The sequence below is a fragment of the Hyperolius riggenbachi genome, chromosome 3, assembly GCF_040937935.1.
Source record: "Hyperolius riggenbachi isolate aHypRig1 chromosome 3, aHypRig1.pri, whole genome shotgun sequence".
Taxonomy (NCBI): domain Eukaryota; kingdom Metazoa; phylum Chordata; class Amphibia; order Anura; family Hyperoliidae; genus Hyperolius; species Hyperolius riggenbachi.
The window spans coordinates 340,869,547-340,886,487 of NC_090648.1; the positions used below are offsets into that span (position 1 = coordinate 340,869,547).

The following is a 16,941-nucleotide window of genomic DNA, read 5'->3' on the forward strand; positions in this document are numbered from 1 at the left end:
TTGAGGGAAGCTTGTCATCTCCCCTCCCACATTTCTGCTCCTCTCTGATTGGGCTGCGTGACAGGCTGAGGCTGAAATCTGATGCTGAGCTCACACATGGGTAGAAAGCAAGCCAGAATGACACAGCAGATTGGAGGAGGACTAAGGGAAGAAATGACATCAGGATTTAGCTTCAGACTGTGGGAAAAAGACATGGAAACTGCCAGGAACAGAATTCTCTTCATTTACTATATAAAATTCACTGAAATCAAAACATGGACAGTACAATATATCTGTTAAGTAAGTAGATCAAATATTTATCTACTTATATATGTGTTTTGTTCCTGGCATAGTATGGCTGACCCTCCTTCTTTAAGAAGTAAACATGAAAAAGCAAGTTGCCAGCAGCTACTATCCACACCTTCTCCATGATCATTACCATTTAAAAAAAAAGGATGGACAGACACACTGGTACTCATTGGGGGTGTACAGATCAGATGTAGCTGGTGATCCAATTTGTTACAATTTTCACACATTGTTTTCTTCTTTTGTATTGCTAAATTGCCATAATTATAGTCCATCAATTCATCATTTTCCATAAACAGTAGGCTTCACTTGGTAAAAGAATGTCAACAGAAGCAATAACTTTCTTGCAATCTTGCTAAAATCCTTTTCATCCATAGCAGTCAAAGGGTTTAACCTTAATTCCAGCAAAAAGAAGTAAATGTTATTTTTATAGTTTTCTGTAACATGATAAAGGTTTATAATCTCTTCTGGATTTGTATTATTGTCCTATGTCCTTATCTGTGAGAAGGTCCATTACTTGCAGACAGGAAGCAGTGACATCTATCTAACCATGACATGCACAGCAACACATGAAACATTTGTTTCTTAATAACATCTTTTCAGTGGGGACACACAATTAAAATCTAAAATTAAAAAAATCCTTAATTTAGGTTTAAGATCCAATGAAATAAGTAAGCAGACAAGCAGACCTTTCTTTCACTATATATTAATGTTATTTTAGTAATTTGATAGCAAATTATATAATCTCTGTAAATGGTTCACCTTCTGTATCACTTGCTGTATTCACATACTGTAGCATATGTAAATCTTTTATTCAGTGATGAGGTTCATATATTGAGCAATTTAAGCCTTAGTCCATTAAAAGAAAAATATTTTAGCTTTTCAAAATCACTGCCCTTCTAGTAATCTTTAGAACCACCCATAGAGACTATAAAACTCATTAAAGTGAGTTTCCATTTGTCAAACAAAATAGGACACAGCAGTAGTCCTGACCAATGAGTGTTACTGCAGCTACTGGGTGCCAGAGAGTTGCTTAATTTATGCCTTTTATTCATACCAGATTTACTAGTTATGTCAAGACAATGTAGTGCCTGGATGTATGGAATACAAAGCACTAGCTTTTATTTGTTTATTTTGTCTTGTGGTGTGTGGCACTGAGGCAAGTAGTGTATGTTTTCTGTTTTATTCAATAAAAGAGGCACAAAAACAGATTCAATTTGATTTGGCTGCTCAGATGACGCAGAATGTGTATAAGTATTGATTTCCATAACATGTATTCCCTACACATATAATTACTCTCATAGCATCCCTGGTTGTTTCTTATTTGTTATATAGCACAGATACTGCATGTTCAGGGCAGCACGGTGGCGTAGTGGTTAGCACTCTCGCCTTGCAGTGCTGGGTCCCCGGTTCAAACCCCAGTCAGGTCAACATCTGCAAGGAGATGTATGTTTTCCCTGTGTCTGCTTGGGTTTCCTCTGGGCACTCCGGTTTCCGCCCACATCCCCAAAACATACAGATAAGTTAACTAGCTTCCACCTAAATTGGCCCTAGAGGACAATAAATACACTACACAATACAAACATAGACATATGACTATGGTAGGGATTAGATTGTGAGCTCCTCTGAGGGAAGTTAGTGACAAGACAATATTCTCTGTACAGCTCTGCGTAAGATGTCAGCGCTATATAAATACTTAATAACAATAATGTTCTGTAGCGCGTAACATAATGCATGCACACGTCTATTGATCAATTAGTGTTTAGTAGAAAATTCTCATGACCATGAAATCTCCACTTACTTATTAAAGAAGAACTCCAGTGAAAATAATGTAATAAAAAAAGTGCTTCATTTTTACAATAATTATGTATAAATGATTTAGTCAGTGTTAGCCCATTGTAAAATATTTTAACCCTCCTGGCGGTATGAAACATTCCGCCAGGAGGCAGCACAGCAGTTTATTTTTTTTTTTAAAATCATGTAGCGAGCCCAGGGCTCGCTACATGATAGCCGCTGCTCAGCGGCATCCCCCCGCCCGCTTCGATCGCCTTCGGCGATCTCCGATCAGGAAATCCCGTTCAAAGAACGGGATTTCCTGGAGGGCTTCCCCCGTCGCCATGGCGACGGGGCGGGATGACGTCACCGACGTCAGCGACGTCGTGACGTCATTGGGAGTCCCAATCCACCCCTCGGCGCTGCCTGGCACTGATTGGCCTGGGGGGGCCCGCGCGCCGCAACGGATAGCGGCGATCGGGCACGGGGCGGCGGCGATCAGTGTGCTGGCGCAGCTAGCAAAGTGCTAGCTGCGTCCAGCAAAAAAAAATTTTGTAAATCGGCCCAGCAGGGCCTGAGCGGCACCCTCCGGCGGCTTACCCCATGTCACACACGGGGTTACCGCTAAGGAGGTTAAATCCCTGATTTACATTCTGACATTTATTACATGGTGCCATTTTTACTGTGGGCAGGTGATGTAGCTGCTGCATGCTTTTTTTGGCAGTTGGAAACAGCTGTAAACAACTATTTCCCACAATGCAGCAAGGTTCACGTTCACGGACAGGAAACTGCCAGGAGTACGTACTCAAGAGTTTCTTGTGGGAGGGGTTTCACCGCAATATCAGTCATACAGAGCCCCCTGATGGTCGGTATGTGAAAAGGAATAGATTTCTCATGTAAAAGGGGGTATCAGCTACTGATTGGGATAAAGTTCAATTCTTGGTCAGAGTTTCTCTTTAAGTGAAGAAAAAATTAGCAAATGAAAGCTGCTAAGCTAAAGATCAGTTAGTCAACAGTTGATTACCAGTAGTTAGCATGGTGCAAGCCAATTGATAGACAGCTATTGGCATTCATTCTCTAACGTTGTTCTTACTTCTTAGACCAGTGGAGAATTACATGTTAGGTTATGTTTCTGCTTAATACTGTTGGTCACTCATTACATTTTGGAGCATTGGGAGAAAAAAATAAATATAGTACTTTAAGATCAATTCACAAAGAATCTGAAATAATAAAAATGTTGCACTTTGCACCAGCTTGGACATGCTTTGACCTCAAAAGGACGCGTTCTCACTGCTTCCTTTTCCTTACTCCCTAGAGTTTGGGTATAGGGAACCACCCACATCATGGGGGTGGGTCTGATGAGTGATCCCTGCCACACCTCCAGACACACATGGGGAACAGGGAAAGGGAGGAAGTTTAGACTTCCAGGGAGTGGAAAGTGGAAAAAATTGTTTGCGATATAGACAAGACAAATAACATTTATATTGCACTTTTCACCTGGCGGAGTGCTTGAACTGCAGCCACTAAAGTGCGCTGTTTAAAGAGACACTGAAGCGAAAAAAAATATGATATAATGAATTGGTTGTGTACTATGAATAATTACTAGAAGATTAGCAGCAAAGAAAATATTCTCAAATTTGTTTTTCAGGTATATAGTGTGTTTTCTAACATTGCATCATTCTCTAATATGTGCAGATTACACAACACTCTGCATTCAAAATGATTCTTTCAGAGCAGTCTGTGAACTAATGACCTCTCCTCTGGCAGATAAAAAGAAAACTGTTCACTTACAGTTGAGATAATAAAAGTCAGAAGACAGCCCTCTCCACGACTTTGAAAGTCGTAGAGATTAATGGCTTTTTTGCATAGAGATAACAACTGGAGTTTCTTAACTCTTCCTGTACTGGAAACAATTACACTGATGTATCTGATCTTAATGTTTTATTTTTTAGCTGTGCTACACATACAAATCATATCATCATAATTTTTTTTTTCGCTTCAGTGTCTCTTTAAGCAATAGCAGTGTTAGGGAGTCTAGCCCAACGTCTCCTTACTAAATACAGTAGGTGCTGGCTTACTGGACAGGAAGAGCTGAGATTTGAAACCAGGTCGCCTATGTCAGATGCAGAGCCCTATCCAGAAGACTTGATTCTCTCCAGCGTGTAATTAACAAACATAAATTTGTAATAGATGCATTTATTGAGGTGACAATTTATTAATTCATGCATGTTTTATTTAAGAGGACAGCAAAATGTTATATTAAATATTGATTGGTAACAGAGGAGCAAAGGAACAATCCTGCCATACATCTAGCTTTAACACTGTAAAGAGTAATCTAGAGCTAAATGATCACTAAGTTTTTAACACTTGTAGCATATAATGCCACAGCAACGAACGCCTATAATTTGTTTTTACAGGACAGATTGCGGGATTTATGCTTTGTCTTCCTAAAACAGGTTTCTTTTCATGACCACAAAGCAACTTAATGTAAAGTTCTCTCCAGAGTCCCTCGAAGATGTGAGCTGATAAAAGACCTGTGCAACAAATGTTTATAGCGTTGAAAAATGAACAAAAGTTCTTTTTTGTAGGCTGGACAATGTGACACAGGCGAGTGTGAAGCACATTGAGAATGTTCAATTCTCAGTTGATCTGGTCTTAGTAATTATTCTTCAGGCCCAGCAGCATATTATCACACACCAAGGTTAATGCCAGAAGATTACCCATCATTTTTACATTGAATGTGAAAGTGGTGCAAACAGGTGCAGACACAAAAAGAAAATGAGGGGTAAAAACTAGAAGAATGAAAGCAAAGGACTATTAGTTTTAACCACAGTAAAATTAAAGGCTTCTCCAAATGAGACGCATTCTTATATTACCAACTGAACATGCACAATTAGAGCAAAGCTTTATTAGGAGAGTCATGGACATTTGCACACACATGTACACAAATCAATCCCTTTCACACTACACAGAGTATTCCTTTCATGTTGTGCTGTACTTAGTGAAAGTACAAGCATAACATATAAAAAAACAAACTGATGCACATTTATTTCACATATAACTAATTAAACCAAGGCTAAGACATGGAAAAAATAAAAAAATAATGTATATATGTAGCATCTTTTAACAAGATACATAAAGCAACTCCCAACTTGTAAATTGCCTATTTAGTGATTCCATTCACTGGCTCCATTCACTGTCCCACATTCTTTCAGTTGTTGTTTTTTTCACAGTCAGATGCTGGTGGCATATTGGCATTGCCAATATATGCAGCTGATATATCCTTTCAGGTAAACAAACCTAACCATTGATGATGCCGGAAGTGGGGATGGTCAATGAGATACACATCATTCTGAGTTGATGCAGGGTTATGCAAATTTGGCATGCAAATTTACAAAGCTTGAAAATAAACCACTTCAATCTCGCCAATGGGGAATTCAATTGGTCCATTTTCATGCTGAGTAAATTTGCATAAACCTTCATCAAGTCTGAATTATTTGCACCTCATTGACCATGCCTAGCTGTAAAGCGAATTTTGTGCCTGCACGGTAATTCAAACAGGAGCTAAAAGCTGAATGGAACCCCCAAAGTATTTTGTAATGCTATAGAGGTGAACTATTATGACATTTGGAGTTCTCTCTTCAACATCTGAAATATACTAAGTGATTTTGTGGTAGTAATTTGTGCACATGTGCACATCAAGGAATGAAATGCAATGTGAAAGCTACAAGGACTAACAGACTCCTAAAGCTGAGAGAGATGTTGTGGATTAGCAGCTCTCAACCTTATATGTTACATGCCATTTTATTCTTATTATTTATTATTATTATTATTATTATTATTATTATTCGTTATTAGAAAATATTTAACATGTTTGGTCTGTGAGATTTTTTCAGCCACCTTCTAAAACTAACTCTCACATAATGAACTAAATGTAATATGCTTAGAAGCTATCCCCTCTACATCTATAGGGTTACATTTTTTCTCTGAAATCCTTAACCTATCTCTGTGGAAGTGCCAACAATATGAGAGAGCAAAGAGTACAATTGGATTGACTGGGTTAGTTTATATTTAAAGTAAAATTATTATTGATCAGAATCTTGTTTTAGGTTATATAAAGTAAAGTTCAGTATAAGTACACTAACTACCAAGTTAGGCACTGTTTTTATGTACAATATTTGAAAGAACATTGTTTTCAAAGTTAATTATACACAAAAAGGTTTTGAGGGAAAATAAACGGACGAAAAACTGTAAAATGTTAAATATATGTGTACACATACATACAAGATGTATGTTTGTTCAATAGTACCTTCACATGTATATATGAAGGTGGATAAATTATAACTTCATATGCTACATTTTATGTCTGGTATAAGGCCAAATGGTTGGAGAGTTATTGTGCTGTAATTGCTGTTGTTGCTATATTGTTTTAAATCCAGGGTGTCAAACTAAAATACAAAAGTGGGCCGCAAGTGAACACTGAGACCAAGTTGCAGGCCAACCTCAATGTCTAGAGGCTACCATAAAGCTCCCTGGTGTCTAGTGGCCTTCCTACCTCCCTTATACTGTACTTTGGTGTTTAGTGGTCAACCTTACCTTATACAGTTCTTTGTTGTCTAGTGGCACCCTCCCTGCCCTATACAGTTTCCTGATGTCTAGTGGCCCCTCCCTCCCTGATACAGTTCCCTGGTGTCTACTGGCCACCCTCCCATGCCTATACAGCTCCCTGGTGTCTAGTGCTTGCCCCCTCCCTCCCCCATATGGATTCCAAGTGGTGATAGAGGTTTTTACCTCTAATATGGCATCCTTGGTGATCTAGAGTGAGCCAAACATAATACAAAGTGGGGAAACCACTTGGGGGCACAATCTAATGGCTATGAGGGCCAGATTTGGGCCATGCCAGAGTTTGACATGTATTTTTTAAGTAAAACAAGTTTAAAAAATCAGTACACTCAAAGCACAACAATCCAACACTTATTCAAGAATTTGTGTTTTTAAAATGAGAAACATTCTCTATGTAATGTGTTTGATTTCATGAGACAATGCAGCATAAAGATGTAGTAGCATTACACAAAAATCTCTTATTAAAATTGTCAGTTTATACAGAAGTAAACAAATCCACTCACCATCAATGAAAAATAGATCAAATAGATTGAGATACGGTAATAGTGTAGTATTTTGTGTAACTGTAAGATTATAGTTTAGATTAATACTCCCAATTATAGTTACCAGACCGGTGACTTGTTGAAGAGCATGCAGGGAGAATAAACCTAACCTTGGCACAAAAGTTGTTTTCTGTGGATTGGGTTCAGGATGCAACCATCCACCAAGGGTGAACCAAAAACAGTTCAAACTCCATGTACAGAAGCGCCAGCAGGGCATTAAATTAAAATACATAGAAGGGACCTGAGCAGTAAAAAATATAAAGTGGATATCCCACTAAAGGAATTTTGTAAATGCTGTAGGCTTTTAGGGTGGGAAGCATGAATTTACTTACCTATGGGGGACTGCTCCGTAGCTCCCAATCTATATGAGAGCCTCAATCTTTTTCTCTTCCTGCGATGTCGCATGTCCCTTGTTGCTACAGTGAACGCTGGTAGATGTAGTCCATTTATAATATTGACCAAAAAGTGACAGCGCTCAAGGATGCACCTGAAATGTAAGCCTACAGAGGCAATGCAGAGCCCCTCTGGAACTAAATACATGCCTTGAATACAAAACAGATGCAAATTATGTGCTAATTCTAATCTAAAATTTTAAAAGTGAATGTGAAGCAGTGAATGCAGCTAGCCACAAGTATACTTACATTTAATTTGCACAGTGTGAGACATGGCAGCACTTTCAAACAAAACGTATACCTGAATGATTTATCTGCATTGATGTGCAGAGCTCCAATAACTGGACTATATTACACAACTAGCACTCACTACAGGCAAAGGGGGGTGTTAGCTTCAGTGATAATGTGTGCACAAATGATTACCTAATAGACTTGTTTGAAAGAGCTGCCATGTCTCCCACTGTGCAAATTGTATGTAAGTATACTTGTGGCTAGCTGCATTCACTGCTTCACATCCACTTTCAACATTTTAGATTAGAATTAGCACATAATTTGCATCTGTTTTGTATTCAAGGCATGTATTTAGTTCCAGAGGGGCTCTGCATTGCCTCTGTAGGCTTACATTTCAGGTGCATCCTTGAGCGCTGTCACTTTTTTGCCGGTTTGTTCTACGAAATGTGTATATCATTTATTTGATAAGCAGCACGAGGATTATTATGTTTTTATTGTTAGATTAGTGTTAGGTCTTCCCCGAGGGGGTAAGTCACTGCCGTGGGGAAGTCTATTAGGTAATAATTTGTGCACACATTATCACTGAAGCTAACACCCCCCTTTGCCTGTAGTGAGTGCTAGTTGTGTAATGTAGTCCAGTTATTGGAGCTCTGCACATCAATGCAGATAAATCATTCAGGTATAAGTTTTGTTTGAAAGTGCTGCCATGTCTCCCACTGTGCATTTATAATATTGCATCTTTCAGCTGTGAAATGTAATTACATGAAAGGACCACATCTCCCTGCATGAAGTGTGGTGGCCACAACATTGGTGCGGGTACTTCATCCTACACTTTTGTGGTTCAGGGACAGAGATGGGGCTACAGAGCAGCCCCCCATATGTAAGTAAATGCATGCTCCCGACCCAAAAGCTCCCCACATTTATGAACCTCCCTTAGGAATAGGTTAATTTTATACATTTCTGTAACTTAGAAGCACCCAGAAAGAGGTAGTTGTGGACCTACCTCAAAAACTTATTCACACAATATGCAATAATTATTTTATTCAAAGTAAACAATTTTCAAAACTTATTTTAATTCAATTCACCACAAATCTAGACGTATGTGAATGGCCCATAGAAAAGCATGGGATCATGTAGCATGTCCATCGGCCAGCTCTGGGAAATGATGTTGCAGTGGGCCAAGTGTGAACCAAGCCTTACTACAGTTCATCCGAACAATAATAATCCAAACATTTGTATAGCGCTTTTCTCCAGTTGGACTCAAAGCGCTCTGATATTTTATATTTCACATTTGTTCACTGTCATGCATTTGCAAAATAACCAGATCTACTATTGCCATGAGAGGTGGTGGGTTTAAATAATGATGGGTGTGTCTAAATAACATATTCTTCCTTTTGCCATTTTAAGCTGCTGTAATCAAGGTTTGTAGTTATTGTTATTGTTTTACATACTAGGTATTGATAACCTTAATATAAAGACAATGGCCTCAATTCACTAAGCTTATCTCCTGTCTTTAATAACATTTCTAGAGTTATCGCCATGGTCATGAGGCATGTAGTATTCAGGAAACATTTTACCTCAGGCAAACCTAAAGTTAACTCTTCTGTCTTTAAGTCAACTCTTCAATCCTTAAAATAACTCCAGAATTTTAAAGTTAAAGACAGGCTGTTAATTAACTGCGTGTGAAAATAACTACAGAGGAGGTAACTTAAGGAATGAAGAGATGAGATAACTCTCTCACTGTGCGGTGGTAAGTTTTCTCTTGCCTTATTATCTCCAGCATGATCTTAGTGAATTAAAGCGAATGACTGTTATCTGGCAGAGATCAAGACTCCATCACACGGGTGACAGTTCGGGGCCCAAGCCTGTATAGACGCGTTGCTAGCCTGTAGACCAGAAACGCGTTTTAATTTATGGAGAGGGGAGGATGGCTGACAGCATGGTGCACATTGGCGCAGCTTGAAGCAAGCGGGTGAGCAGGAGAACCTTGCTCTCGGTCTGATCTTGACCAAGGGGATCTGTCAGGTAGATCACTCACCAACAGAGAGATCTCTGCAAAGGTGGCCCCATCTGACCAAGAATCCTGCATGGTGTACAAGGCTTTGGTCTGCAAAATCAGACCAGCGATCATCAGATCACCATCAGGAATCTGAATTAGTGCAGAAATCACAGTCCAAAATTACCCATTTTTTTTCTACTTTTAGAGGTTTTGAAGAATGTGCTGATAGCTTTCAGTCAATCTCAGATTTATAAAGCATTGTAAAAATAGACAATCGCGCAACACACAAATAACACACATACACACAACTAATCAGTTTAATTTTGTGCAAGATTTAATACTTACATTTCCATTTTTATTTTAACTTGCAGGAGTTGATGTAACCTGTATTGCTCAAGTGCCACAGGCTGGGTTTTACATTACCATGCAGTGGTCCCACCACTATCTAAAGGGCAAGCAGTTAGCATTACATCTTGGATACGGAATCAAACCAAGCTCAGAGTAACGGCTATCATACAACATCAGGAATTTGGAGCAGTTAGGGAGGTGGTAAACAGAGTGTGTGTGTGTGTGAGGCCTCGGTGTGCGCTGGTGGTGGGACCACACATGACCAATATCGATTGGGGGTTGTCCATTTTTTGCATAGGCTGTTAGCTGGGCGATTTGGACAGACCAAATACAATCCATGGCCAGTGGTATATATCATGAGACATTCACTGTGCTGAGCCATGTTTTTATGTACTTGTTTTTAAATGTATCTTTTTTACCTTCAAGATGGTGAAATCTGTCACGCAATAAAATTTGGAATTTTTGATATGCACATGAAGCAGCACTGGTTATGTATTTTTGCATGGTGGTATTCAGGGATCACCAGTGCAGCTCCTGGACACACTCATATTATTTTGCTGCAAATGGCTTTTACATTACCCGTCTACTTTAACACAAGAGTTCGTAACCACAGAAGAACACCATTCTAAACATTGTTTTTTGTTTTTAATTGCAGGAGGGTTTAGCTATTGGAATATAAATGATTAACGTGTTTGTTTCGGGTTCTGATGGTGAAAATATGCAAATGAGCTTATCTTGTAAAACAGGCAGCCAGACACATTCTGTGCCTGTATTTGTCTGCTCTGTTCTGAGCTGACCAGGATCAGTGGGACCCATGCTGTGTCTGTGCAACCCACAACCATTACAGGTTCACATGGCATGTTATCTGATGAGGTTCAATGCAAAGTTTCTTTTCAATTAAATGCTTACTGTATGCTTATTAGTAATGATGCTTTTCAAGGAATGGCCTGGTCTGGGTCAAAGCACAGTTTGTGTGCACTGATCCATTCATCACTAGTCATTTATAAGGCCCTGATGAATGCAGGGTGAAGTTAATAGTACCGAGGATTCTGTATGTGCACTTGCCTTACATGAAATGCCATCTTATTTGACTCACCTCCTTAAATTATCTCAAAATTCCAAGGGAACTACTACCACTACTCTGCCTTCCTGCCACCTCTTCCAGGGGCATCATCATTCAAAGCAGTGCTCATTCCAGAGATGCATGTCTGCTTTCATACTGTCCCCAATTCTATGATCTTTATAATGTCTCATACTGCCCTTGCTTCTAGGAAGGACTGTATTCATTTGTCATCACATAGACCAACTAGTTATAAAGAAGTCTGAAAGGTCATTTATATCTATTATTTGTAATATTTATAATGTATTATATGAAGTATATTTAATAAGAAAATGTCAGCACCCCCATCCACGTACACAGTCTTGTCTAGCCAGCATTGTGTATTGGGCTCTATGGCAGTACCCAATTTAAACAGAAAACCAGGCCCCCAAATTACTTTTTGTCTTTCAGGAAAAGGCAGCATTGGTACTGCAGGTTTGGTGGTAGTAGAGGATAGGCCTGATAGGATCCTCCATCATAACTAACTTCTAATAGAGCTTCAGAGTTTGCAAATTTCAAGGCATAGTTAGGGTTTGGTGATGGTAAAGTGTTTTTCTTAGGAGCAGTTAAAGAAACAAGAAAACCTGCAAAGAAATAAAATGATTTTGCAGCTGAGATGTCAGCCATTTAGTAAAATCTCGGGTTCAGAGTTCAAACCTACCCTCTGCTGAAACATATAACAAGAGGTTCTTAGCTTACTTTTCAGGCTTTTTGGCCATCATGGTGGTCATCTGGCCTATCCTTTTTTCACCATTTAGTCCAAGAGAAGTTTGTGAGGACTTAGGACTGTTTCCCACCACAAGCGCTTATAAAGAGCTATTCCGATTGGTATAATTTTCCAGTATTTTGAAAAGCGATTTGACAATTTTGGTCTATTTCGCACCCGAAAGCACTGCATGCAGCATTTTTGCAGTACCAACAATTCTGTAACAAATATGAGACAACAAAAGCGTCATGAAAATCGCTTCAAAATAATTTTGAAATTGCTAGCCAAAAATCGCTCCAAAATGGCTAGATGCTTTTTAGTGTGGAACAACTCCAAGAGTTGCTGGCACACCAGTGAAAGTCTTGGACAGAGAACAGGTCCTGAAGAGCTACTTTATGGAGCAGTAATGAACTTTTCTGTTAGAATTCCACATATATACTAGGTCTGGCCACACAATCATGAATAACTGTAAAACTGTGCACAATGTTTCTTGGTTGTATAAAGTCAATGTTTATATCTTCTATTTCAGCAACTTTTCCTGTGCAATATTGATGCTGAAAGTAAGACCATCAGTGTGGAGCAACTCCTGGTTGAGTTGAAGGCCGGTGGAATCAGCAGGGAGCATGAAGAAGCTGCACAGCTACAATTAAGTCACATTAAGAACTTGGATATCCTTGATTTCCTAACATATTTGCCACTTTTTGTTCTCATTCACAACTCTGTTATATCAAATCCCTTAGATGATTCCAGGAAAATATAAACATACATCAGTTCTTCTCGTTTATGTCTCTTAGTAGGTGTGGGAAAATTTGACAAATGGTGGGACTTATTGTGGCTTGATGAGATTGGTTGTGGCTTAAGGTGATTGGTTTGGCTCATAATGTTCAGCTGGGACTGTGTGTAGAATCTTAGCCAGCAGATGTTCAGTGTTTGGCTCACTGCCTGTTGTACTCAGCAAACATATAAAGTGACTTCCGTAATCCCCATACACGCATCATTCAAAAAAAAAAAGTAAAAGATGGAAGAACAACTCGAGGACAATGCGTGGTTACCCATGGCGCATGTACACACAGCACTGTAAACTACCAATGAAACTTCAGATACTTCGTACTTGCAGTCTGAAATGCGGTGTGCCGAAGTGACGTTGATGAAGCATCCATGAGTTAACTGCACACATTCGTGAAATTGGGTGCGGGTACAGCTGTACTTTGCAGATACATCGTTCATGATATACTGATTCCTGTACACATTCCTGATTATGAATGATTGTTGTCTGAAACAAATCCACCAGACAAATCGGTCAAAGTGACAGAACCGTTGGTTATCATTGTCTTTTTTTAGTTGTTTGCTTCCATTTTCAATAATCTGCCGATCAATCATTCATAGTTCGTTTTGTATAACTTCCATCTGATGTGTATATGTGGCTTTACATCTGGATCCCCTTCTGGTTTGTTGCTTCTTTCTCTTCATCAATGCCTCACTCTATAAGTAGTCACAGCATATTCCATTCACTAGTCACATTCCATGGCCTGCTGGAAATGTCATTGATCCAAAACTGGAGAATATTATTTTACATGCCACAATGCCTGCTTTATAATGTATAAAATAAATGATTACTGTAAAATACTGTAACAGTAACCATTATGTCTTTTCTTAAATAATAAACAAAACAAAAACAACTCTGCACCTTTAGAAACATTTCTGAAAAGGTGCAGTGACTTCTGCAACGAGGCCAGAGATGGGTGGGGTTTGTTAGAGCTGCAGCTAATAGGAAACATCTTACCCTAAGGAGAGAGTACATATTAAGGTGCTTACACACAAAATCAGTGGCGTTCATTACAATCGTGCTCAACACTGCTGGCACAAGCACTGTAAAAACAAATCTCTTGGCTATAGCTGAGCGGTGTAAACTGTCTAATGGAGAGGAGGGATGATGGGACCACACATCATAGTGAGGCTTCCAGTGGGCAGCGTAAATGCAAGTACAGTGCACTTGTCCTTTGCCCATTTATCCCCAAATCTCTAAGTGGCGTCTTGAAACACCTGTACACATGCTAGATTTTCTTTTTCCTCAACCAATCTCCATCTATCTTGTACAAGATTTTAGTTTAACGTTTGAATAAGAGCTGCTTCTGCTATCTACTGTTTTGGTGTGGTACATATCAGATCTCCAAGTGACATCTCAAGACACCTGTTGTCACATGCTAGATCCTCAGCCGAGACTGTGCCGATTGGCCACATTGACCAGCTCCATAGCATGTGTAGTGTACACGACTTTAGCTTTAACTTCTGAACTGGAACAGAAGTACCCAGAATACCCCAGTATTCATGTTACCATTGCTTCTGCTATCAACTGTGGTATAGTACACAGACACCACTATAGGCTTAAACAGGATGCTCAGAACACAGTAACGTTCATGCCTCCAGCATGCTTATTCTACATATCCAATTACAGGTTTGCTCTCTTTAGTGATCAGCTTTGTTAACAGGTAATTTGAACCCATTAGACTGTTTAAGCCTAGAGGAAAAATTAGCACACATGTTGCTCACAGGCAGACTGTATCCCGCATGGACTATGAAAGGCCTCATCTGATCTCCTATTTCAAGCAGCATAGCTGATGAACTGAATATGATCGTAGAGTAAAGCTTCATACCTTTCCATAATGGTTCCAGGTGTTTGCCAGTTTATAGAAGCATGGTTAACTTATGGAGTCTTTGTAGGCTGCCAGCTAGAATTATTGTATTGCATCAGTTACCGTATGTTCCGGCGTATAAGATCACTGGGCGTATAAGACGAACCCCCCCCCCCCCCCCCAACTTTTCCAGGAAAAATATAGAGTTTAGGATATACTCGCTGTATAAGACTACCCCTTTTCCAACGCACACCAAATTAAAAAAAAGTCATAAATTGGTGCTATGTATGAACAGATACTGGAGCTGTACTGTATGTGGTACCCAGTATATAACAGTATATAGACGATTGACTAGTTGGATTGGTCAACTCTCCCTCTACCTAAGTGGATTAGTCAGCTCTCCTTGTCTACCTGTTTATCAGAGCATTATGGAAGAATAGATTGCGCTGTGCCCATAAAACTCGGTAACAGGATAGGGCGTATCACCCGTCATCAAATCTGGCGTATAAGACGACCCCTGACTTCTCAGAAGATTTTCAAGAGTTAAAAAGTAGTCTTATTTGCCAGAATATACTGTATTTTGTTTTGTTTATTCACATGCGCATCTCTGCTATAATTTAAAGTGCATTTACACTGCAATATGAAGTTTATTCCGTTTTATGCAATAAATTATCACATCTACTGTACTGTAATTTACTCATAGCAGTGTCACCCACTCTTGTATCAATAAAGCTACAGACTTTCCACAGTTTCCATTCAGTCAGCAGTAGTAGGGTGCTTATCAGCCTGTCAGTGGTTGCCTGCATCCAGGCAGGGCCGGGTTTACCATAAGGCGCTGTAGGCATGCTGCGTTGTGCCTGATGATGGAAAGGTGGCTCACTCCTCTCCCTGAGTGCCTCCCCTCCACCTCCTTCCCTATGAAGAGTCCCAAGTGGAGTGTAAATTAGGGGTTTTTTACCCAGCTCTCGGCATTCCACTGACAAAATCTCCCTTCAGTCAGAGGCACCTGTAACCACTTAATACTGAAGGTACTTCTGGCTACCTAATTCTATGCAGCACCTGTAGTTACCTATGATGGTCAAGGGTAGTAAGTGAGTAGTGACAGTTGGACCACCCAGCACATGTGCGGTGCGGTGCAATTTGGTGAGCTTTTGTAGGTTAATGAAAAGCGAAGTCTAAGGTACCAGGACATGTGTGCCATTATGCTCTTATAAGGTAAATCTGGGCCTGCATCTAGGACAAATATGAATTAAGAACACCAACAACACACATATTTTGATTATCCTCTCAGATTATTATCTCTCATTGTAGTTATGAGATTTACCTAACAACTTACAAGGAAATCCACAAACGAACGATAAACAGAACAATAAACTTCCTTCAGAAACATAATACCTGCAGGTTTCAAAACTATGGCTTCAAGAAGTCTGGGGCCAGCATCACAATCAGGAGAACCCTCCTGTGCTACAAGGATGACACCTGGCATGTCAGGTGGCACATAAATACAACCATGACGGGTGATAACATAGGCTGTCTGACCTATTCACTGACCATGTTCTTGTCACTCTATTTAACTTCTCTTTGGTCATCTGGGTTGCTATGCTGAACTATTTGGACTTAATTTCTTCAGTACAAATTATTTTACCACAGCACCACACTTCTGTTACTGTGTGTTATGGTGGTAGCTAGTTGGACAGGTCTGGCTTAGCTCGAGAGCTCATGGTTCTCTTATTCCTTCAAACGCAGGGTGTTGTTTCCTCTATGGTTTCTTATTTAAAGTAAATGCAAATATAATGGAGACTCACAAGTAGAAGTTTTGCAGGCTGCAAAGGTATTGGCATTCCCAGGTGTTGTTGACCCATGCACTGGTGATAGGTGTAGGCATTGAGTCAAAGCGGCTACTGGTCTTCACCAGAGCACCCTGCTAGGGTTGATGGGGCATCACCTATAGTGAAAGGTGGGCTGCTTTGCTGTCTTCTAGCCACTAGGCATTGGGATTGTGTCACCAGTGACAAAGAGAAAAACTTGGTGGGTGCAGGGGAATAACAGGCAGATAGCTGAAGGCAGGGTCAGACTAGCTAAGGTAAAGGACAGGCAAAGGCCAGGATTGGCAAATAACAAGCTGAGTCAGGTAAAGGCTGGGTCACAACAGCAAGACTGATCAAACAAAGTATGAGAGGGCAGGCAGGACTAATCTCAGGCCATGGGTCGGGAATTGCTGGAGCAAAGTAACCAGGTTAGGGATATAGACAGCAAGCAGACAGGATGTACAGAAATAAACCTGGATTAACTGGCAGAGTTCTGCTGACC

General features: G+C 39.9%; 1 protein-coding gene across 7 annotated transcripts in view; it reads left to right on the plus strand.

The window, feature by feature from the left end:
• The window catches only part of LOC137563885 (uncharacterized), a 348,893-nt gene extending 336,125 nt beyond the window's left edge, over positions 1-12,768 (plus strand). For all 7 annotated transcript variants that reach the window (XM_068276935.1, XM_068276936.1, XM_068276937.1 and 4 more), the window contains one exon: positions 12,528-12,768. In XM_068276935.1, coding sequence (XP_068133036.1) covers positions 12,528-12,758 — 231 coding nt within the window. In that variant the 3' untranslated portion in view covers positions 12,759-12,768. The remainder of the gene's footprint in view (positions 1-12,527) is intronic.
• Positions 12,769-16,941: the final 4,173 nt, after the last annotated feature.